At 26.4% G+C, this 26,720-nt stretch overlaps 2 protein-coding genes across 2 annotated transcripts; both read left to right on the top strand.

Moving 5' to 3' along the window:
• Positions 1 to 588: 588 nt before the first annotated feature.
• On the top strand, positions 589 to 15,506 carry LOC114128520 (uncharacterized). The gene is made up of 7 exons (XM_050204278.1): positions 589 to 1,210; positions 6,505 to 8,325; positions 9,263 to 9,323; positions 10,663 to 10,850; positions 11,986 to 12,060; positions 12,185 to 12,420; positions 12,875 to 15,506. Exons 2-7 carry the CDS (start codon positions 6,694 to 6,696, stop codon positions 13,824 to 13,826), a joined length of 3,144 nt encoding a protein of 1,047 aa, XP_050060235.1. The 5' UTR covers positions 589 to 1,210; positions 6,505 to 6,693; the 3' UTR covers positions 13,827 to 15,506.
• Positions 15,507 to 19,074: 3,568 nt separating this feature from the next.
• Positions 19,075 to 20,045, top strand: LOC126551419 (uncharacterized). Its single transcript, XM_050204615.1, has 6 exons — positions 19,075 to 19,208; positions 19,382 to 19,421; positions 19,494 to 19,565; positions 19,632 to 19,685; positions 19,754 to 19,834; positions 19,934 to 20,045. The coding sequence occupies exons 1-6, from the start codon at positions 19,200 to 19,202 to the stop codon at positions 20,026 to 20,028; spliced, it is 351 nt and encodes a 116-aa protein (XP_050060572.1). The 5' UTR covers positions 19,075 to 19,199; the 3' UTR covers positions 20,029 to 20,045.
• The last annotated feature ends 6,675 nt before the right edge of the window (positions 20,046 to 26,720 follow it).

Here is a 26,720-nt window from a genome sequence, read left to right as displayed (position 1 = left end):
TGCATATTATTATATTACCTATTTATTTTTATTCATCATAGACATGTTATAAACTGTTATCATAGTACAGTTCATTAAATTAATTTATATAACATTACAATAATATAACGTTTTGAAATTATTGTTTACTCATTTCTCAATTTCTGTTCAGTTTTCATAATTTATTGATAAATGATAATGAATAAAATGTAAACAAGTCATTAAATTATAATTAAAGGTTTGATGAGGAAAGTCGGCCATTTTGCCGTGCTTTAACATTTTACACTACGTCGTGTATAGGAAATCAGCTATCTAGTTGTATTATACATATTACATAAATCTTTGGTAATATTTCATATAAAAATATTTGCCATTTGGATTTAGCCACAGATAAAATATCATCAAATATTAAGATACATTATTACATTATGTTTTTGTAAAATAGCAACAAATTCAAAGTGATAAAGCGATAACTGATAACAATTAAAACATTTTACTTCCGCGCATTAATTGGCGTTTGGTTTCATAATCATAATGCGTCAGACATTATCAGTTAGCTATCTAATTAATGTATATTATATATCTATAATTCTGTGGTAGTAATAAAAACGAGATGTGATTAAAAAAATGACATGAATCGTACAGATTTCTTAATTTCACTATTGTCGCATACGACAACTGAATGGCGAGTGGTTGGACCAACACGACTCTTAGAAGGCACGTGACTTTTCATACGCTCGTCAGTCGTACGAAATTCAAGAATATTGAATCTCATTCGACAACGCCCAAGAATTGTCGTATACGACTAATAAATAGCGCCGTTCAAGAATTTCACTTCCGGAACGACTACCACAATATACCCGATACCGTCCATTAATCTGTATGTCTATTGTCGATTGTGTCTATTGTTCCGTTCGACGAAGAGGTGCACTCTCCCCGACACCCGTCCGTCATATATCTACGGATAACCTATATCAGTGATTTCGAATTATAGCCGGTAGAGTCGCGCCGATCACCAAACACGTTTCTTACCGTGCACATGCCGGGTTCTGTGAACAGTAATCAGTATTCACTATTCAGTATTCAGTATCAGTCCGTCATTTCCACAGTCATGTTTGGTGTCGCGGGTTGCTGTCCGTGAGAGTCTTGTTCTGTGCACAAGAACGCGTCCGGTAGTTGCCGCCGCCACCGCTAGGACTATCGCCCTGGACAGCGCACATTTTTAAAAATTGTGAGTAATTTAAAGCTTTACTGCATCTGACATCGGCCATTGTCGTATCGTGATTTCTAACCAAATAAAATGTTTGTATACTTAACTATACTTTACATTGTAGTAATAGGTGTAGTACTAAGTAACTACTAATAAGCATATTTTGTAATACTGGCCAGTGAAGCAAATGTGCTAAGATAGCTAAAGTGTAGACTCTATATAAGAAAAAAGAAAGAAGAGAACGGGGCAGTTGTGGTACCTGAGTGTTGCGATACTTTTGATTGTTGGTTTTAGTTATGTTTGTGTGTGTATTTTAATAAAAGTAATATAGCTCATTGGATCGTTTGATTATATTTGGTGTCATCTAAAAATTCGATCTGAAACTGGTTAGTTTATGGTCTTTTGATTACTCAAGTGTCGATAGAAGTATATCACTGAATATTGTGTATACGACAGGACAGTGGCGCTCAACGCGGGGCTCGAACCCACGACCCCGTGATTAAGAGGCTCGTGCTATACTGACTAAGCTAGCCGGGCAGAATAGGAGTATATCACTGATTATTATGTATACGACAACATAAATTTGTTTTTTAAATTTACACAGTGGTCGAACCGTATTTAATAATAATTTCTGTCACTCATTAAGATATATTTATTAAAATTAAATAATAAATTATTTACACCTCGATATTAAATAATAATAAATATATATTTGATTTATCTATATTTACTTATTTATTTAATGCGTGTGTTTTATTTTACCCAAGCTTAATAATATATTATATTATTATTATAACATTTTCACACACTTAGAAAGTAGATATCTATTTAAAGTTTAAATGAATAGTATAATGGAACAACATTTTTTGATGTATCTACCCATATTATACTACTCTACTTCGCTCATCTTAACTTTATGTACAAGTTTTTAGTTATAAGTTTTATAAATCAACTTTTATACATCGGATTATGGAATTTAATTAAAAGTTATGCTGTTGTCCAATAAAGTACAAAAACTTAAAAATAATAACAAATAGGTAAATAGTTTTACATACCTATCAATAAGAACAATTTATATGAGAGCTTATATTATATAGGTATATCTATTGAATCTTTTTAATCAAATGAAACAAATTTCAAATTTTAAATGTCTGAATAATTAAAAAAAAAAAGTTGAAATATTTGAAAATATTATCGTGTTAAATGATGATAATATAAACATTTTCTGAAAATTCAAGTTTTTTTTTCAATTTTGGTTATTTGTTTTTGAGTTGTACTTAAAAAAGTAAAATCGATTTATTCAAAAACTAGTTTGCGTAAAAAATCCGTTATTGCATCTAAATCTTTTTAGTATAATATATATTATGTATTAAATCATAAATAATAAATTATTAAAATTAATTTTTTTTCCTCAAGTTATTTTGGAAATTAGGTACTAGTAATTTTTATAAATTACGAACCAGATCCAATTTTTCATTAAAAAAACCACACTTAATGTTGATAATCCATTTTTTAGATTACATTTTGTGTATACACTATACATACGCACAAAATACATTGTAATTATCATTGTCCTACTGTCAAATATCTTGGTTTAACACTCGATCAAAGACTTACTTGGGCCCACCATATAAGAACCAAAAGATTAGCTCTAAATAATCGCTTTCGCATGCTAAAAACTATATTATATAATATTAAATACACCTCCATGGCCACCAAATTTCTTATCTACAAAAGTCTGCTTAAACCAATGTGGACATACGGTCTGCAGTTATGGGGTAATGCGAAAAAATCAAACATTTACAAAATTCAAGCATTTCAAAACATTGCTCTAAGGAAATTAACAAATGCTCCCCCCTACGTCTCAAATTTTTCTCTACATTCAGACCTAAAACTAAAAACAGTTAGTGATGAAGCTAAATGTTTCTATAAAAGAATCCACAACCACCTAAGTACTCATTCAAATTCTCTTATCAAAAATCTGGCATCCGCCACCAGTCCTGGTAATCCCCCAAGACGCCTATAGCGCAAATGGTGTCGAGATTTATTATAAAAAAAAAAATAAATAATAAAATAAAAAAAACATATTATATTTTATATATATAAAAAAGAAATAGTTAAAATAATAATTAAGTGACCATAGGAAGTGTCATCACTGGGTGGCTCCTTCCATCACAATAATGTTCCTGTTAATTTGTACTATTAGCCTATATTCTCATTATATTAATTAATGATACAGATTGTATATTACTTGTAAAAAAAAAAAAAAAATTATCATTGTAATTTTATTGATTGTGCTATAATATTGTATATTATACAGACTCGATTTCAGTGGTCATTTACATTGTACGTCATGTAAATTACCTATACAAAATAAAATTAATGATGAACGTAAATTAATGCTATGATGCATATCTATTAACTAATGATAGAGTTCATTCTTAACATTTAATTTTGCAAATTTGACACGTTTTTGCATCTCAGTCTAGTTTTCAGAAATGAATATTTTATACAAGTAAAATAATTTTATTATAATAATTATTATTAACATTAACATAATAGCTATTTTAGAGCATATTGACATTTAATAACAAATATGGTTATTTTCTATAAATGTAAAGCTATTTTGGCGTTGAAGCTTATCTCAATTGTGGATGTATAGCTAAAGTTTGAAAAATATTAGATTGATTTGAATTTTTTTAAGCTGGATGCACTTTAACTAACATAGACTTAGTAGCAAATCTTAAATAGTAATTTTACAAATAGACATTGACTATTATTGCTATACTATAAAAATGTTACCAAGTTAGTTAATACAGTCATGAATTGACAAATTTTAAAATTTATTTATTTAAGAAGAAGTTGAGAATAAGGCTATACAAATTATAAAAAATAGGTCTTTTGTTTTTTTGATTTTACTATACTAAGTCTAATACCAAAATAAAGTTTTAAATGACACAAGTTTTATGAAATTGATAATTCATAGAAATGAATAAAATATATAATTAAACTTGTTTTTTTTTTAACAAGTCAAATTAAATTTTAAAAGAAACTAGATTTGAACAAACATCTATTCAAATATTCACTATACTAGTATTGACCATCAAAGTTTTGCCGATCTTTTCACCTACCTTTTATAAAAACCAACTTTTCAAAATTTATTACTATTTATAGTTATAAACAAAGGGATAAACTATGTAAATGCTGTAACTCTGTAAGTGTTAAGTGTACTTCACTATTAAATTTAAATTTAATAATAGTTAAATAATATATAATATTATAAATTTAAAAAATAATGTGTAAATAATTTTACTGTTTTAGCTATAAAAATTGGATATTTTATAATTTTTTAACTATAAAATAATTTGCATATTTTTGTAATTTTATTGAATTATGTCAAAATTTGAACTTAAAACTCTTATAAAACAAAATCGTGTCCATACGTTTTTATTATTTTTAAATGACTGTAATAACTTATGAGGTACTTTTATTGAATTTTCAATCGTTTTGACCAAGTGATCATTTTTTTTTTTTTTTTATTGATATTTATTTCAAAATGTTTTTCTATAGCAACAATAGTTATATTAAAGAAAAAAATAATAAAATAATTACCTTACAAATATTTCTTCTGGGTCTTATTTACTCTTCGTAATCAAAACTTAAGTACACAAATTGTTCATATTTTTTCATGATCAAGATAAATCAAATTAAATAGCAATAATTATGGACATACGCAATCATGCTTTCTATAAGTAATTACCATTAACTAATATAAAAATGTTAATGATGGCACCTAACGGGACAATAACAATAAATTAATGAATCTGCATATGAATTAAGTCCCAATATAACCTTTTATAACGAATTATAGGTTCTGCTCAGGCAATGTGAATTGCTAATAAAAACATATAATATATATATATTATGTATAGTATATAGGTATCTATGTGAAATCTTTGTCACCCATGTTCTCAGAAAACACTGATTCGATTATCTTGATTCTTTTTTAAATGAAAGAATACATAGTGGAGCAGGTTATAAGCTTAATTTAATTAAGTAATTATTTCTTTATAAATGTTTATTTTCAATATCATAATAATACGGCGCGTATAATTATAACATAAATTATAATCAAATGTATTCTGACTGATTCGCTGACTGATGAACGTTGAGCCCAAAGAATGGGTTGACTAATGATACCTCGAGGCTAGCAATTTCTACAGTATCTTTCATATAACTAACCACGTTAGTGTGCACAAAATTCATATTTTAAAGTGGTGTTTGCATAACGCCTTTATGGCATGCCAAATCTGAGATACATTTTAGTATCAAGAGCCATTTTTAAAAAAAAATTTTAGTTAGAAATGTATGTATAAAAACGATGAAGACTAATATAATATTTTCAAAACATTGATTAGCTTCGCAGGACGAGATCAGTTATGGGTTATAGATTGAAGACCTCTGTTCTTAGTATCTCTAGAGCCTAGAGCCTAACAAATATTTATTTTTCATGTTTTGTTCTTTTCGGGTACACCTAGAAGGTAAAAAATTCAAAAAAAGAAGCAATGAAAGTTATAACTATATTAATATACCTGTATCTATAAATCAGTAAATTTTGTATTTAAATAATAAGTCTGCATTTCTCAACCTGGGGGTCGTGACCTTAAGCTAACCTTAACCTTAACTAGGGGTCACTTAGGTAAAAATAATAAAACATTTTATTGAACAAAAAAAATTCTTATACCTGGACAAGTTTAAATTAGGTACTAGACATTAAGGGGTCGTGACATTAAAAAAGGTTCAGTAACGCTACAACAATAGATATAATAATAGCTTATTATCTTGATTAATTATAACTATCAACCTGGCATTCTGACATCTTTTTAAATATTATTTTATGATACATTTTACTAAGCCCTGGCAAACCAAATCCCATGTAACACTGGGTAAGAAAAGCCAGTAAAAATATTGTAACCTTACGAAATTACAATACTTAAATAAGTACTTTTAAGGACCTTGTAACATTTGCTATGCTTATCCTTTTGCCTGTCTGCCTTGTCTTATTATTGTTTTTTAACATTCGAGTTAATGTTAATAGGTAGTAGACTTATATTTCAAAATATTGGTTACCATAGTTTATATAAATTTGACAGTATCATCTCATAAATCGTGCAATATTGTTTTTGTTGTATGCATAATATGAAGTTAAGAAAACTGTTGAGCTCTAATTTATAATTAACTAATGACATAAAAAACTCTAATAAATTGTTTTAATCTTAAAAAATTGTTTAATAGAATTTTTTTTGATTTTTCAGATATGGTATTTTATTTAAATGAAAAAATTTGGTTTCTCTTCTGGTGAATATTTTGATAGCCAAGCAAGATATATAATCTTGCTATCCATTCAAATTTTCTAAAAATTGATGTGAAAATAGAGTAATTTTATTTAATGATTGTATGAGGCATTTCATACAAAATACTAACATATATTAACATCAGAAAATATGAGTAATAATATGAAAACTACAAAAGATAGAAGAAAAAAAATCCAACTAAATGACAAAATTAAATACCATACTAGATTGCAACAAAAAAAATTAAACCAACATGAGCTAGCAAAAATTAAAGCAGAAAAGCATGAATCAAAAAATATTAAAACTAAAGTTAATAAACAATTAACAATAAATATCAATGCCAAAACCCCAGATAGTTCTGAATCATCGATAAATTTCATTGGACCATCTACTTATGAACAGTCTATTAAAATCTCAAATGAAAGAAAACAAAAAAATTGGAACAAAAGTTTTATGGAAAGAAAGAAAAATAAAAAAAGTAGAAAATCTAATGTTCAACCTTTCCTTAAAATTAACAAAAAGTGTTTCAATATATCACTAGATGACATATATTATAAAAACAATTTTATACTAACTCATAGTTTTAATATCAATGAGTTTTTAGACTCGTTTAAATTTCTATCAAGTCCAGAAGTTAAAGTTCTTGATCAAACTTATAATAGTTATTATGATCGTACTTTTTTTTTTTGTGAAGACAACTATGTTTTTAAGCCTAATGATTGTATTAAAAAAGAAAATGATGTGCATAACTTAGAACAAAGTATTTCTATAAACCAAAATAATAGTGATAACAATCACAATTTGAATATTTTTAAACTTTTATTGCTTCAGTATTGGTGCTTTTACGATTTTAATACACAAACATTATTTTCTAAATTAAATGAATCAAAAAAATCAGAAACAAATTATTCTGAAATGCTTGAATCAGACATAATATCATCAGCACATACAATATATTCTAAATTTATTACTACAAAAGAAGCATCATTACTCGGACAATTATTGAGTTCTGAAATACCTATACCTGGAATATCTGTATATGAAAAAGCGTGTTTTTTATATGATTCATTTTCCTTTAAAACACGAAAAATATATTCTTTAATAACAACAATAACAAAAGTACAATCAACCCAAAATTCGAATTCTAAGATGATTGATATGAAAAAAACATCAAAAATATTTACCAAATTGTTTAAAATGAAAACATTACTACCTTCTCATGAAATATATTTTGAAATTACTTATATGGGCAAAGGATTAAGTCTGCCAAAAACTTATTCCGAGGTAACAACAAAATTTAGATTATCTCTGCCAATAATTTATTTCAAAAATACTAAAAAAAAAGTCTCAAAAAAACTTGATTTATCTCTAAATGAGTTATTATATTCTAAATTAGCTAAAACAAAACAAGATTCGCCTGCAGATAAATTATATTTTAAAGCAGAAAATGCATCATTTTCATATTCAAATTTGATTGAACTTATAGACGAACCACGTTCACAACTAGAAACCATTTTCAATTTGAATGTAACAGAGAGGAAATATTATTTAAAAACATACTCTAGGAAGAATTTAAAGAAGAAATTGTCTTTGCTAAAATCATATTCTAAGGTTATTGTGCATAGTAAAATTTTTCTCTTAAAAACATTTTCCAAAAAGAATATAAGAGATCAAAAATATATATTAGAAATATACAGCACACTTTTTGAAGCGACTATAAAGGAAAAATGTATCAAGAATGCATCTAACATCAACTTATGTGTCATCACTCAGAGTAGTCAAGTGAGTAATGCTTTACTATATAGTAAATCACTATAATGGATGTATTAAATTTAAATCCAATGATAGGTATCATTGTATATGAAAAAACGATTCTGAACGAAGATGATTTGTCAGCTTAGGATATATTTTCCTGTGGGTGGTGAAAAATGTGATTCTGTTTTAATGGCCTGAAAACACCAATATTTAAGTTCTTTTATAATTATTGAAAGCCAAACTTATGAAAAATCTTGTATTAAATTTTCAGCTCTAAGCTAATTATATAAAAAATTTTATGAATTATACCTACAAAATAATTTATAAATATTCATGATTTTGACAAACTTTTGTCAATATTTAATCTTCAAATGCTAATAAAAATAAATTATGCCTATGTATTCTTATAATTTTTTAATCACTTTAAGACAAACTTATGAGGAACTTTATATTAAATTTCAAGTATTTTGACTCAGCCACAAAAATTTTATTGATATTTATATAAAAAAAAAATATATCATCATTCATCGATAAATATTTATTATTGTAAATTTTTTTAGACCTACCTCCCCTTCCCGAAAATTTTTTTATGTTCGTGCCTGCCTTAGATATAAATACAAACAATTTTATGAATTTTCAATTACAAAATTACTTGCAAATTTTCGCAATTTTGACACATTTCATAACTACAATAAGAACAATTTATAGAAAATCTTATATTAAATTCCCGTTTTTCCTCATTTTTTTGAAAATTGTTGGAAAATACTTTTGACCTCTATAATACACCAAGGATATTCACTTTATCACCCCTAAAGTTTGAAATTGAAGCTATATATTGATAAGTTATGCTGTGCACACACTCAAAAAAAGAAAAACATAATATCATTGTAAAATCAATACATTCGTCACTTCGTTCTGAATCTAAAATACTACGAAAATATTTCAAAATATTTTTATTTTTCAGGTTATTAGAATTGCTAATGAAGATAATTTTGAACAATTAAATCATTATCAATCTAGTTCAGGTAGTGTATATTTTATTTTAATAAGATTTTAAAAAATAAGTAAAATTATTTTTGTTATGCATTACTAAAATGAAAGTATTAACTATCTATTTTTATGTATTGTATGTAAATAAACTTGACAAGTTTTTTAATGGTATTTGAAGTATGAAGTTATAACAGATTGAATTTATACTTATTAATCAATTTTCACTGTTGAATACATTTTGCATAGAATATTCTCACCTACAAGATAAATCTTTCATAAAAATATTGATTTACTCATTAATTCATGAACTCTTAATATTTATCAAAATATTTTTATTTTGTATAAAGTCATTACAAAACAACATATTTTTATTAATATTATATTTTATGTTTTTTCTTCAATGAATGACATCCAATTTTAATTTAATATTCCAAAAGGGAAATATTATTCAGATTGTTTTGATACTTAAAAATCAAATTTTTGCCAAAAGTTAATCAGTACTATTAGGTACCTATAATAGTATTTAAAGTTTTGATGGGTTGAGTGCTGAACCAAAGTTTTGTGGACAAATAAGTATATCATCGTTAATCAATACTTTAAATATTTATAACTCTTAAACTACTCGTCCAAAATTTGACTTATGAATTAACTTCTGCAAAAAAAAAATATTCTGCTTATCTCTAAAAAATTAAAATTGTATTTTATTGACATTTTTTAAAAACTCATGTCAATAATTAATAATAAATAACCTTTGGAAAAAAATTCACTTGCTATAATATATTATATATTATTTATATTATTTATTGTTCAATTGTTACTTGTTATCAATTAAAATTTAAAAATATATAATTAATACATTACGAAAGAGGGGAGTGTTCATGTAAATCAAAAAATTCAAACTGTAAAAAAGATGATCAAAAGCATACCGCCATTTATGTAAAAAATTTAGAACTGAAGTTTTTAGCCCAATTTTTATCTCATCAAAAAACCTATTAGGATAATTGATTCATAAAGATCACTCATGTATACTGAATGCAGCTATTGTAACAGAACATTTGATTTACTAGAAAGTAGAAACTCCTTTTCATTTAGCACAAATAAAGAATCCAGATAAGCAAAAAGCGTGTTTGGAAAGTATGCAATTTATATTACATGTTAAACATTCATATCTTAATTTTTACAATAAGAATAAACTAATGTTAAAAATGGTGTTGAAAATATATTTTTAACTTAATATTTATTTAAAAACCTATTTTTAACCTAGTTTTAATTTTTGATAGTTTTGATTAATATTTCAGTTATTAAAGTTGTTAAAAATCTTTAACTGTTTTTAACATCAAATATTTTAATGTATACCTATTTATATTTTTATAGATACCACTCACTTAATTGGATCCGATTCATGTTTGTATGTTGATTGTTACAATTCCAAAAAAAAAAAAACTTCTCTAATGAATCTTAGAAAATGTGCATGTATTGTAACGACTTGTGAAAAAAACATATCTCATGTTTTTAGATCAAAATGGATAACAATATTAAAACCTTTACTTTTAATAAATAAGGTAAATGAAATATTATATTATACATCTACACTTTTTTAATTTACAAATTAAAACAAAAGAAAACCATTATATTAATATGTATCACATCATATTATGATAATTTTTAAATTTTGATCATATTTGTATATTATTTAATTTATTATTACCATTCACTTAGTTTGATTATATTAAGAACTTAGACAATTTTAAATATTTTCATATTATGTTAATTATTATATTTTTCCACCTTGTTGTATAACTTAAAAGTTGAGGGGATTCGATTCCAACCATTTTTAAGAAATTCAATATATGCAATTTCCAAGTGAATTACTGCGAATCGTGTAATTGTATGTGAACACCAATAGATTTAGCTATTTTATATATTATGACTGTAGACACTTCAAATTTGCTGACATCTCTGGTGTTTTGGTTTAGTGCTCCGCATATTCTATTTTTATTAAAAACTGTTTTTACATGTTATTCATAAATAGGGCTAGAATTTTAATACCCTAAAAAATCTTAAAATATTCTCTCAAAAAAAAAAAAAAAAATAACTTGAAAACTCAAAAATATGCATTTAAATTATATTTACTATAGCTTATAAATTAGAAAAACAGATTTATATAGTATTGTTACTAAAGTATTTACTTTTTTAATTCTGGACATACTAATTGTTTACTAAATTTAGTAATACTTACCGAGGTCTAGCTTTGATAAAATTGTTATCAATGATAATTGTTCTTGCTATGTAATGTATTATTACTACCGTCGGCAATTTGCAGAAAATCTCTTGTTAATCATAACAATTTTCATTCATTTTACGAACGAAATTGTGAAAATGCCCTAAAAACGTTATACCAATTGGAAAAAAATAGGAGAAGAAAAATGTGTTTTATAATCAAATGTGTAAAAATAGTACCTAATTTTCAGTTATTCATTTTGAGTGCATCTATTTATGCATTTAAATATACATTTACACCACAGTTACTACTAATACACTATTTATATTTTGTATAAGTATAATTACTAACATAAATCAAAATTGTCTGTGGTCTTAGTTAAAAAAAAAACACATATAAGCGATAACAACAAATCAATGATAAATATTAATCATGCATGTATATTTAATACTTATTTATATTTATATTAATTTTAGATCAACTTAAGAGTTCAAACTAATGAGGAAGAAGCAACGCATAAAATTCCTATTTGCAATGAACATTATCAACAGGTTGTTAAATGATATTAGTAATATTGTATTAGTCTTACACAATATTGAAATTAATCTTTTGATACAATTAATCAATCGGTATTGAATATAAGAAATAATAAATTAAAATTTAATGTTTTCATAGATACTGCTAATAGCTCAATGTCAGTTATGTGGAAATCAAGGGATACAAAGGTTTCCTTTTCATAAATCTAAAGTGCATGAATATCAATCCGTTCTTAATGAGGAAGAAATTCCGGTAACAATAAAATATGGCACTATTGTTTGTAAATTATGTGACACTTATTTAGAATCACGAAGAAATAAAACTACAAAACTATCATTTGAAAATGAAAAAAGCTATGACTCTACTAGAGTAAGGTAATGATTTTGTTTTAGGTTTAAAATATAATAATATGAAATACAATAAATGTATACATTCCTCGATTGATTATTCAAAATGTTTAAGTTTTTAACATATAATTGAGTAAAAATCCAAATTTATACTTCTAAATATTTACCCCAAATATGAACTGCTCAATATTAATTTTCCCGTACTGCTCTAATATCCCAATCTGTCCCTGAGTGGTAGGGTAATTAGTAAAATGCTTATCATTAATGAAAGATATAAATATAATAGATATTGTAATAATCATACATTATTATACTAATATGTTTTTTTAACATATTATTTTATAACGTTCACTATCATATTTGACATTTTTCAATAATAATTTAGGTAGGGCACGAAATAAAAATATAAAATACATACCTATAAATTGCTATGTATTAAAAACCCGTTAGTCATGAGTAATTAATTTATGTTTATTTTTAGGATCATGAATCATCTATCGAAAATAAAAAAAATAGATAACTCTGAAATAAATATTAAAAAAACGGAGGAAGATGATCAATTGTTATTGGTTAAATCTCTGCCAACAAAGAAAAGAAATATTTTCACTCCAGATTCTTCTATGGTATTAAAACCTGTATCATCAGCAATAGAATTTGCCAATACTACAACAACCGTTATAACGACTACAATAGGAACAAAGCCACTAATGACAACAAGAACGATGACTATGGCAACTATGTCTACAGTGTTAACTAGCACAACAGAAAGTGCATCACTGTTAGAATTCAATCAAAAAACACAACCAACATTCAACCCATCTGTACCAAGAACTATAAAAGAACCTGTAACTACTAATTATAGAAAACATTCTTTGACAGTTCATAAGGTAACTACACCAGATCACAGAATTACAATTCCAGTTGAAAAACCTGTGTCCCCTATTGATAAAGTTGATAAATCTATGACTCAAATTAAAAAAACTAAAACTCGAACTTCTAAGCCTATGATTCCAGTTGATAGATCCACGACTCTAGTTAATAAACCTACGATTTCAGTTGATAAACCTATGGTTGCCGATCACAAACAAAAATTTGTTTTCACCCCGGTTCTAAAATCGATAAATACTTCGAAATTTTATGTACCGAAAGAACATGTGAAAACTCCAAATTCAGTTTCCCCAATAAAAATACCGACTATTGTACAAACCGATCAATTGCTTAATAATTCATTAGATTCACGGTCTAAGTCACCGCTCACTGAGTTTCCCAAGTCAAGTCACCAACAAACTTCAAAACTTTTATCGACCACACCAGACGTAATCCAATTTTATAAAAATCTCAAGGACACTTATCCTGACGGAAAAGCATTTGTCAACAATTTAATGAAATTAGAAACATGCCGCAATCTAGGATATTTTACCGTAAAAAACTGAAACAATTCACCATCAACGAAAATCTTGTACTGCAACCACTCCTCTTCATATGATGCACTACCTTTCAAAACCTAAAAAATAACTAACTTCATCACGTATCTACAATTATAACAACGGTCTTACAAATAATGACAACTTGAATAACAAATGTGTTATAAGTAAAAACGATAAAGGTTCAGATTCACTCTTTATCCCTGTTAAAACAACCTATAAATCTTACAATAAGCCTAAGTTAGAGTCCATTTCACTCAAAAACGTTATCCATAAGTTATCTCAGCATAACGATACCAGCGATAGCAAAAAACCAGCCATTGCTTTACGCACAAATGCTACTGATATGCCTATAATTACCACTAACTATGCAGTTATCCCTATTCTCACAACTACTATCACTACCACAGCCACTGAGTCTTTAGCCAATGTCGTCTGTGCTACGTCGTCTATTTTATCCACGATCTCTGAAGCAATCACAGCTAATGAAGTGCTAACTACTATCGAAATGGATTCTATAGCAACCAACACCAGCTTTAATTACTGCCGTCGCTGACTCTACCGCAACCATTATGAATACCAAAATCCTTGTCATTACTGATCTGATACGGTTACCATCACATCAGACATCACTTATACCGTTAATGGCTTTACTACTATCGCTAACGCTACCGACTTCGAAGAACCTACCACAACAAATATTGCCTCCGCAGTTTCCTCAACCATTCAATTACAGCAATTACAACAACTGTAATTCACGATACCAACTCGGCTAAAATTAACTCTGAATCATCTACAATTCCCAATTTAATTTCTACCGAATTTCCTAATGTCGTTGACGCATTCACCACAATATCTAACGCCTCACAATTTACTTTTAATGAAAACTCTGTAAACAAATTAGTTCCCGCAAATTCAATAGAAAGTATACACAATGATATTACCAATATTTCTACACCGATATCGTCAGACATCGTTAAAGCATTCGCAGCTGAATTGTTATCGTCGTCGTCAAGTAAAGTAAAGCAGTTATCCGACTAAGCTAAAATTGACTCTGAATCGTCTACTATTACCAATGTAATTACTACTGAATTTCCTACTTCAACTATTATTGCCGTTGACGCATTCACCACAATTAACGCAACCACTGATATCTTAGGTATCACTACCACCATAGCGGCCATTTCTACGACCACAATATCTAACGCTTCACAATGCATGTCTAATGAAAATAGCGTAGACAAATGAATTCCTTAAACTCCAACTCAAAGTATTATTAATGATATCAAAAATATTTCCTCTCCGACATCGTCAAACATCGTTAAAGCATATACTACTGAACTGTTATCGTCGTCGTTGAGTAAAATAAAGCAGATATTTGCTATCAATAAACCAAAATATTCTTTAAAACATATCAATATCAAACGGTTGAACATAATAAAATTAAAAGAAGCTATAATACTTGAACTATACTATTATTAAATTAACATAACCAACTCTGTTATTGAACCCTACATTTGTATAATGTAACAAAAATTGAATTTTTTTAATGTATTTATGACGTTGATTTCATTGTATGCATAATTTTCTTTTAATTTCTTTTGTAATGAATGAACTAATGTGTGCAATAAAGTATTAAATGTCTGAATATTTTATTGCACAATAATTAATTAAAAATATCTTTTAAAAACATACAGTACATACAGTTTTATTGTTAGTCAAAAAACATTTTAGAATTTTATACTATGTTTGTATATCTATCATATTGAATATTGTTTATTTGTCAAATAAACAAATGCTTTTTTTGATGTGCAATTAAAACATATTATGTTCATGATTATCAATATATCATTAAATCAATCATTTAAACCAATTTTATCCTTAACAAAAATAAAATCAACATATATTTAATTATCCATTATTTTTTTATATGATTTTAATCTAACCTTATTACTAAATATTGTTTTTATAAATAAGTTATTAAAAATTAAAGCTTATAGTTGAGTTTTATTTTTTTAATTTAGTTATTTTAACACCTATAATATATATTATTATTTTTTACTCATTATCCTAAAAATATATCTGTATAGATGTACAATACTACTTATTACCAATGTATAATACTTATTATAATTAACAATGTTATTTTAATAAAACTAAGATTAAAAAACACTAATTCAATTTAAAAGAACTTTTTTGTTTGATATTTTATTTTGTTCAATTACAATTAAACAAAATTTATATCTTGATGGTATTCATAATGATTAATCTAATGTAAAACTTATAATTATAATTTATAACCTATGTTTTTATAGAACCTAAAATACATTGAAATGTTAAATGTAATTAATTTTATGAGATAATTATAAATATACTAAATTAAGTACTTACAACTAATATTTGTTTTATAGTTAATAAACTTATTGAATTAAGTACTAAATAAATGAAAAATAAACATAACTTACCTAATGAGCAATATCATATGTATCAATATTAAGAAAATATGTTCAATACTTGATTGATATTGCAAGATACGGTGCTATATTTATATAGATCATGTATTAGCATTGAGCTTTAATATTTAATTTCAACATATTGGTATAATATTTTTTTGTTTGTATATTATGCTAATTCGCAGATAAACACTAAACGGCTTAAATTTAGATTTTAATATAGATAAAATTTAAGTTTTATAAATTAAAAATATTTGACTATTACCATTGATTATAGGACTATTTATAATCAATGCTATAACTTAATTATTAAAAATACAATATATATTTTATAATTTTATTGTTGGCTCGAGATAAACTTATACACCGGACGATAACTGCTAGACTCTCAAACATGGCAATCAACTTGGTAATCATATGTTTTATTGAACGATTTACAGCATTTACATCCAAACCTTGCTAACTAAGTCAAACAATTTTCACTCGACCAACTTGAAGGCGGCTTCCAAACACCCGCAATCAAGTTTCACCGGGCCGTAATTTAAGTAATAATTTAATTAATAGACTATGACTCAGGGATCTCCAAACTACGGCCCGCGGGCCGGATACGGCCCTCGAACAAATTTTAACCGGCCCGCGGCCCTCATAGGATAATAAATATACAAGATGATATATCTAACATTTAAAAATTAAAAATTGTATGTTTTAATGTGTTATAATGTATGTGTATAAACTTTTGGCCCGCTAAGAGATGATGATATTTTTTGTGGCCCTTAAATAAAAAAGTTTGGAGACCCCTCTGGACTATGTCATACAAATGAATATATTTTACATTTTAATTTGATTATTTTTTTTATTTCATTCACAAATTTACTAGTTCAGAATGATTTATTAAAACTTGAATTGTGTTGTTGATAGTTGGACTGCTTTCTTGTGACATAAATGAAGATATCTTACAATTTAGTTATATTGAATATGACTCAAATTATATTTCGCGGTCATTAATATATAACTATATTTTATTATACCATGCATCTAAAAATGTATTAGAATCCAGGGCATCCTCTAAACGGACAATGCAATATTTTCCAGCGATGAATTCATGGTTTCCTAACATACTTGAACAATACTGTATATTAATACTGTTTAATAATTCTGCTTCGTCATTGGTAGTATAGTAACCTCTCACTGTTATACATTTATAAAAGTTACTTTAAATCTTATCCATTAATTATCCGTGTGATGTATAAAATATGGTATCAATTGAAAGATGTCCTACCAAATCTACCTATATTGCATATTATGTAAAATAAAAACTGTAAAAGGAAATCTAAAACACATGTATTTCATAATAATTTGCTTACCTTTAAAATTTTCCACATCAATAACTTTAGATAATACTTCTGCCATTTTAATTCCTTAGGGTTTTTTTTTTTATGAGTACCAACCTAATAAGTAATAATACACATAAAATGATAAATATAATATTAATTATACTATTGCAATATTTAATAATATTTTTAATGTCAATCATAATTTTATTCATCTATATTTTGTAAATATAAAACTTATCTTAAGATAACAAGTTTCAAACATTAAAAATATTGAATACTTAGTAAAACTTTGGAAATTATATTAGAATTGCATAATTCTACAATTATTAAAATAACATATTTTTATAATTAGATAGGTATTTCACAAATATGAATCCACCATAATATTGTTGGTAACTACAATGATAACAATATCATTAAACATTGTTATTTGCTATGTATGAAACCTATCTAAGACCGACTGACTATGTATGCAACATTCAATCATTCAAACATATGAACTGCAGAGAGTTGAAATATTGTGGTTTTATATTTTTGTCAATATGTACCTTCTACCTATATTCATTTATTATTTAATTATAATAATATAACTATATAACTGCTAATATGGAAGACCATAACAACAGGTATAAAATTGTATACTATATTATGTTTCGTGTATACATAGCATGACATATGTTGATAGAATAATGTAGATACCTACTGTGTGACAGCCTTACACTTCTTAAGCACCTATGTGTGTTATGGTACTGTAATAATTTATTGAAAATAGGGCAAGGAATAGGGTTAACCTACCAGCCTAATATTGATTAAAATATTAATATTAATTATAATTATAATTTAAATAAGTTATAATACATTAGGTGTATTATATTATATAATTATTATACTATTTTATATTTACATGTATTATATACCAAATACTTATTCATTATTAATATAATTTGATTGTATACATAAGTCTTAACATTGTTGTAAATTTATTGTATTCATTATTTTAATTTTTAATACCTATTATATAATAAGGTTGGCAATGAAAGTTAAAATTCACATATACTGTGGATATTAAAATGAAACGTATTACTATGTAGTATTATGGGTTCCAATAATGTATGTAGTATATACTATAGTATAGTATAGACAGAAATTTATGTATTCAGTAACATTAATAATTTAATATATTTTATAATGTACCAGCTATTATTTAACATTTTAGTATAAATGTATAATATTATAAAGAATGTCAAAAAATGATTACATAATTAACTATAGTTAATTTATATATGATACTGTATACTTCAAAAATCTCTATAACTATTTAATAAAGATTTATTTTATAAATTTTTAACAATTAAAGTTATAGCCTAGGTAAGTATAGGTAATAAATAATTAATTAGGAAATAAAATTTGAAGTAGATCCAAGATAAACTATTTATAATTACATCAATAATGTTTTTTGTTTTTATATAGATAGTTAAAAGTTATATAATTCAACTAAATATAATATTTTTTTAACCAAAAATCAAAAGAAAATTTATTGCTGCTTAAGTTTTTGATTCAAATTCAGATGAGTTCTACGTACAATCTTCAGAAAAATGTGCAAGGTTATACATCCTGTATAATTTATAACTAGTTTTAAAATTTAGTATGAATTATGTTATTTTATTGGTCAAATATTTCAAATAAAATATAATATATTTTTTATTTTATATTTGTGGGTTAATTAAATTGTTTTTAGATAAATTTGTAGTAACATTTACTTTTTTTTTATTTTCAGCCAAAAAAAGAAACTTCAGAAACATTAATGCTTAACAAAGGTAAATTTGTTTAGTGTATTTAAATTAAAATATGTACTTATAATGTTGTGTGTAATGTTTTCAAACAAATAGGTTTCCCCATCAAACAAAATAAAACAAAGCAACAAATCTTATCAGTGCTAAATTCTTCTGTTAATGATAAAAGTATTTTACTATTGGCTTATTTTAAAATTTTAAAATATATATGTATGTATTTTATTATTTATTTAGTAAATCATTTTTGGCATAGTCTACAATTGCCAAATCCTCCTCAATTATATGAAGGTATTATTTTTTTTTTAAACTTGCATTTTCTCACTTAGATAACAGTATTGATACAATTTCATTTTCAGAAAACTATGAAAATCATGAAGACAAATTATTCAGTCGAAGTTCATCATCTGATATGTTCAACAACCATGATATTCAATTTGGTTAGTGGAATTATAATTATAATATTTATATTTTATAAGTATTAATTATTCATATTTTTTTTATTATTAATTAATTTTTGTTTGTATTTTTAAATATAGAATCATTAATTACTAATGGTTTATTGGCTAATAACAGTAAAGCAGTAGAAATCTCTACTCAAGACAACTTTATACTTATAAATGTCAGTAGCTAACAAAAAGAAAAAATGAAAATTTCTGGTAAGAAACCATTAGTATTATAATATTTTACAATTAAAATAAAATAACTTAAATAATTTATTCATTTTTATTCCATTGAATATTTTTATCAAATAAATTTATTGATGTACTTGTTATAATTTAAATATGAGATATTGATGTTTTGTAGAAAACACTGAGGTTATTATAATACCTGGACAAAATATCGACAATAGTTCTCCCGTGCTGTCAACTGATGGGAAACTGAAATGAAGTCTTTATTAATATACCTATATAAATGGTATTTTTTCTTTTTAGCCTTTTTGTAACTTAAAATTGTTATAATACCAAAATGTATCATGTATATTATTTTATATTTATATTATTATTATTGTTGTGTACAAGGGCGGACTGGCACCCAATCGGCCTGCTATTCTGAAAAAAAAATTGGACCCTAGCGTAAGCCATAATCAACATAGCATACAAAAACATTTTACCTCTTCATAATTTTTAATTTTCAAATTTATCAGTTAAATAAAATATGTTTATACTTTTGAATACTGTGATTTAAGTTTAATTTTAATTTTTACTGATGCTCTCAAAAATAATTTATAAAAATAGGTTTTAGATCATTGTTCAATAATATGAATTGAAACAATAAAACATTTTTTTATTTTTATATAAATAAAAAAAAAAATACTTGCAAACGAACTAACAAATTATATTTAACTTTACAGTTCGTATATTAAATAGTATGTATATCTATAAACAGGGCCGGTGCTGGCAAATTTTTATAGGTAGGCAAAGATCAAAATTGCTGCCTCTTGTTTCATAATTTTTTCTCTTATGCCGCCTCTATAATATATAAATATAAATTTTGCTATCGTAGGCTTGAGCCTACGTCGCCTACGCCTATAACCCTAATAGATACTACTGCCCTGTCTGTAGTATCTATAATAATTAGAAAACAAATTAAAAAAAGTAACTACCTATTTATTAACACATAACATTAACATATAATTTAATAATTATTAATTATAACATAAATATTAAATTTAAAATGAATAATATTATAATTCACTTTGGTCTTTAAGCCGATAACATCTGGTTCATCAATGATGAAGACTTTTTTACTATACTCAGTATTTCTTTGAAATCAATAGCTTCTAATATATCTCTCTCTATAGGCATTAACACGAATGATTCAAGTTGGTCTTGATTTAAAGAAGACAATATAAATACTATATACCACTGATTCCCAAACTGGGAGGCGTGTATACATTGCCGGGGAGGCGCAAGCAGTTATTACAAAATCCAGTTTTTATTTAATTATTACTATTATTAATATTTTATACTAATTTATTACTATAATATTTCATAATTATTATCATTAATAAAGAAGTTGTCATTCCGAATATTTTATAGTTTATTTGTAAAGTACACTAAAATAGGTGATCAATTTTTTTCAATTTATGGGAGAGGCGGGAGATTTTTGAAAATCTACAAAGGGGGCGTAGAATAAAAGAGGTTGGTAACCACTGCAGCTATATACGTTGGGTTATTTTATGCTGTCCCAATGAATATAATATATTAATATAAAACCGGCCCACTGTGAAATTCACAGTAGCACAGTGGCCCAGTCTGCCCCTGGTTGTGTAAGGCCCATTGATGGATGTAACAAATCAAAGTAATTGAATTGAAAATGTATGTAAAATACAGTTCAAAATTAACCAAATGTTATTTATATTAAAAAATATCAATGATAATATAAGAGAAAAACTCAAAGAGAGAACCCAAGAATACATCTGTAACTGGTAATAAATATAATTATATTTTTCTATTTTTACACCTCAATATTTTTTTATAAAATTTTGATTATTTTCAGATGTATGAATTATCAAAAATTGGCGATTTATCTATAAAACAGAAAACCTTTAATGCATTAAAACTTTTGATAATTAATAAACACTTCAACTTCATAATATACTTATTGGTAAGATTTATATAGAGACCTAATTAACTTAAGTATTTAAAAAAAATTTTAATTTTTAAAAGATGTAAAAAGAAATAGTTCTGAGAAAACAATTAATCATAAAGTGATCAAAGATATACATAACTTGATATTCCAGGCTTCTGAACGATATAGAAATGAACTGACGAAACATAGTGATAACGATTTAGAAGTAATGATGATTGAATGGGGCCCTGAACATGGAGATCAAATGGATGATATGGATGAATCTTGCTCTGATTAATTCTTAAATTCCTATTATTGAATAGTCTTATAATAATTATAAATAAGTGTGGAAGTATACCTACTTAAAACATAAGTAAATATTTTTTTATTTTTTTTTTGTTTTTGAGTTGTAAGTATTATATTACCTTTATAATATACATTATACTATTGTTTTTATTATATTTTTAATAAACAAGTGTAAAAGTATAAATACTTAAGTAAATATTTTTTGTTTTTCATCATCATTATTAGCGTTTGAAGTATTTAATGGCATTCTATATTATATTAAAGTTATATCTTATATATATATAATATTACTAGGTATTTCAATTTTAAATCAATACAATACATAGGTATGCCCAGGAAAAAAAAAGTTTTGAAATTCATATATTATACTTCTTAGAAAATATATAAGGCTCGGCTGTTCATAAAATATATACCAAAAAGGTTCAAATAATGCTATCATGTGAATATTATTAAGAACTTCATATTATGGTGCAAATTAAATAAGCTCATGGATATCCATTAAAATATATTATACAATATACACGGACATTTGGACAACTAATAAGTAATAAGTTATCCAGAGACCAGAATCTATCAAAATAAGTTGTCCAGAATCTGTCTTTCCCGAAATTTGGATATCATTAAGATATCGTTTGGATAGTTTAGTGTTGTAATGACTAATGAGTAATAGAGGGTGTCGAATGTCGATTATATTTCTTTATTGAGAAGTAAGTAATTGTAATGTATGAGTTAAATTTGGATTTAATGATAAATCATTGTATACGAATACGAACGAAGTTTTACAATTTTTACATCATACACGTTCTTATCACACGTAATAATCTTATCCAAACAAAAACTATTACAATGTAATAATATCGCTTGAAATAAATATTTTACACGTTATTTAAGCAGAATTGTTTAATTGTTAAGGTTTATGTGTACTAATGCACTGTGCATAGTTAGTTAAATGAAAAATTGAAAGCTTAAACAACAATTTTGTTCAAATTTTCTAAAAGTATATTATGTTAGGTATTCATATAGTACGAAATATTTGTTTGGAATGTTGGGATCCAATTTGTACAATTGATAAGGACTTAGAACATATTTTGTGACATAACACTAATCACTAATCGATTCTAAACGTAGATAATCTATTAACCTATTTTACCAAGTATATTTTATAATTTATTTATATTTTTGTTAATTAATTAATTTACTATTTGACAAGAGTATGAAAATGGTATTGTGCTTAGTTTTAAAATCTTCGAGTTTAAACTATATACATCCTTTTTTCTTTTAAAAATCTATCTCAAAGTTGTAATCCAAAATATCTTTTTCAATTATACGTATACCATTGATTAATACTAAACCTATTTCTTATTCCTACACCATCGAATACCAAACAAAGCCAAACATGACAGTCAAATAAAGGTAAGTTAATTTATTCTATAATAAAATCCTTATATGCATAGGTATATGCTTAATCGTGTATATACATAGGTATAAGAATCCACGCCGTATGCGCAATATATACGTAGATTACATATAAGTGAAAATAAGGTAAATACATATATATATTGCGCGAGCGTGTTTATTTCGCTTACAATTTATTATAATATAAATATTTTGTAATAGTTGAATATTTCAATAATACCGATAAACGTCCATTGGGTTATCAATATATTATACTAGCTTGTGGTACATTAATAATTTAGATAGATATTAAATTTAAGCAAATCTCATGAAACAATAATAATAATAATTGGTTGATTTGATAAAAATTCATATTAAATATAATACCAAGAACACTATATTTTTTTTTGGTAAAATTTCCCATAGATATATTTGTATTTTAATAAAATATTTGACTTTTTTATGTACATAAAAAATTCATATTAAAAATTGTTTTTGGTGAAAACGTTACGACAAGATGCGCGCCGCATAAGTCTACGACGCGCAAAACCGCATGCAGCTCGCGAGCCCAGTTTGGCCACCCCTGTTTAAATAATACAGTGTATAATCATGGACAAACGTCGTAATAAAACGGTACGCATCGCTTACAACAATTTACACGACCGTAAACCGGTTTTACTGCGTCGTGCCACTGCTGTTGTAGTATGCCTACGGTTTTGTGTTTTTGTCGCACTCGTGAAATAACGCAGAGAGAGGTATGTCGGCAGAGACGGTCGGCGGCATCCCACCCCTTCCCAGCCCTAGTCACGGCTCGCCTGGAATTCGTCTTGTCCCGAGGTCAACTACCCGATAGGCGGGGTGTGCGGCGGTCGGAGAACACAATACGTATCGATAATATCATGTTGCCGTCTGCCGACATTCCAATATTTTAATATGTTTTGTCGCGTCGTAGTTTGGCGCCGTTCTTTCACGACGAGTGCGTTTTCTCCGTACGTCATAACAGCTGTGTAGCGTCACTCGACCAGTCGACCCTATAATAATATACGAATGGCTATAAAATAATATTATATGTTTATCTATATGCACTTATTATTATTAATATAATATTATAGTATTATATAAAGCGGTGCATGCACAAGAGCAGTGTTTGGACGACCAGCTGCGTCGTTCGTGCATTCGGCAATAATAATTTTGAATACGTACGTTATAAGCGAAGGCGCTGCAATAGTGTGCGTGCGAGTACGTTTAAGCCGCGATCATTAAATTCGAATTTTGGACGACGTGCAGCGTCGTTCATACGGTAGAACATACTACCACGTCGGGTAGTTTATTTCGATTTTAAAATCAACTAAAGTATAATATGGTCGTCGTTGTCGGCTGCTAATCGCTATTATTATTAGGTATTTTAATTAATTTTCTACTGCTACTTACCTGCAACTAGTAATAAGTAGATTGTCGTCATACGTATTTTAAGTATAATTGTATTGTTTTTAATTTCAAATAGTTCAACATGTTGAATTGTGCTCATAATTTTATAAATATTAAATTAAATTATATTTTATTTGACAATTTGTTTTACCTATGACTAGAGGTATTATATTAATTTAAGTCATACCCTCGCCACCAGCATCCCGAGCCGGCACTGGTATAAAATATAATTTATGAGAATATGTTCATCTTTTATTATATAATAATATAATGTCTGCAAACTAAAAGTATATCAGATGGGCCAAATATATTGAATAGTTTATTAAGTATATACGGACGCACATAAACATTTATCAAATAAAAAAACAATTTTATAACATTTTGTTAATGTAGTCTAAATAATAATAATTATTCGGTTACATTCTTCAGAAGATTAGACTTATAATGATGTATACCATTAATATTTTATGATTTGTTTTATTAATTAAAATTGTGGGATGTACAACAATATGATTGTGAACGGACCTTTTTCGGTAACGTTTTTACCTGCCTTTTTTTTCGTGTGGCGTCACTAGATTATATTTATATAATAAACGGATTATAATTTATAGGTAGCTAAAAGATTGTCTACCTGTACAATTTCGTGGGTGGCAATAGCCGGTTTAATATACCTATTAAAGAAGCTCGTATTCACAGTTGAAAAAAACCGAGTAGCAATACATTATAAAATCAAATTTATTTAATTAATTTGATTATAATCAACATCGTATTTTATAATTTAAACACAGACGACAGACCTCTTTATTGAATAGAATAGTTATTGGATTTATTTTATCGATTGCGAGTTGCGACGCATTAAAACCAAGTCTATATAATATAATATACAGCTGTATGTTATAAGATATTACCTGTGACCCCGGAATGCCACCAAAAATAAGGTGTTGCTAAAAAACTAAACAAATAAAAAAAATATTATTTTCCTGAGCCAAATTCTCGCCACCGAAGCACACGGGAGGATTTGGGTATGATAGAGGTATAGGCGAAGGGTTCACGACCTGCGTCGGGGGGAAGAGGGCATTGTCATTAAGTCATTACGTCGGCGCGGCTGCAGCCCGCTATTGTGTACTTTGGCGACATATTTTAACACAATGTTTGTGTGGTCGTGTTCGTGAGTGCGTGTGCGTAAGGACAAACCCCCTGTGCACATGACGTGTCGTATATTCAATAACCATGGAATGCGGTTTAAATAGAAACAGGATGTGTAAGAAATATAGTGAAAACGCCAGGAGAGAATATTATATTATATTCTACACAAACACTGCCTACGCCCAAATATACTGAAAATTACATAAAAAATATAATTTAAACATTTTAAACTACTACAGTTAATTTTATTCAGTGTGAATGTTCTACAAAATATAACTGAACTAGCTACATTGCTTGAATTATTCATAAAACCATAAAAGTATTTGTAATTAATAACACCGTAATGCTATATTATCCTTGTATTATTGTACAAAAATAGGTAATATACTAATATCCCACCGAAGACGCTTATGTATTATAAATATTATAATAAGATAGAAAAAAAAACAATACTTTTGATATTGAATAAAATGCATT

The sequence above is a fragment of the Aphis gossypii genome, chromosome 3, assembly GCF_020184175.1.
Source record: "Aphis gossypii isolate Hap1 chromosome 3, ASM2018417v2, whole genome shotgun sequence".
NCBI lineage: Eukaryota > Metazoa > Arthropoda > Insecta > Hemiptera > Aphididae > Aphis > Aphis gossypii.
Note: the sequence above shows the minus strand (reverse complement) of the source record. Positions and strands in the feature narration are given on the sequence as shown.

Coding starts and splice junctions, on each gene's coding strand:
- LOC114128520 (XM_050204278.1), top strand. CDS start 6,694: ATGAGTAATAATATGAAAACTACAAAAGATAGAAGAAAAAAAATCCAA. Junction 8,326..9,262: donor TCATCACTCAGAGTAGTCAA/GTGAGTAATGCT, acceptor TTTATTTTTCAG/GTTATTAGAATTGCTAATGA. Junction 10,851..11,985: donor CTTTACTTTTAATAAATAAG/GTAAATGAAATA, acceptor TATTAATTTTAG/ATCAACTTAAGAGTTCAAAC.
- LOC126551419 (XM_050204615.1), top strand. Junction 19,686..19,753: donor TCCTCCTCAATTATATGAAG/GTATTATTTTTT, acceptor TTTCATTTTCAG/AAAACTATGAAAATCATGAA. Junction 19,835..19,933: donor CAACCATGATATTCAATTTG/GTTAGTGGAATT, acceptor TTTTAAATATAG/AATCATTAATTACTAATGGT.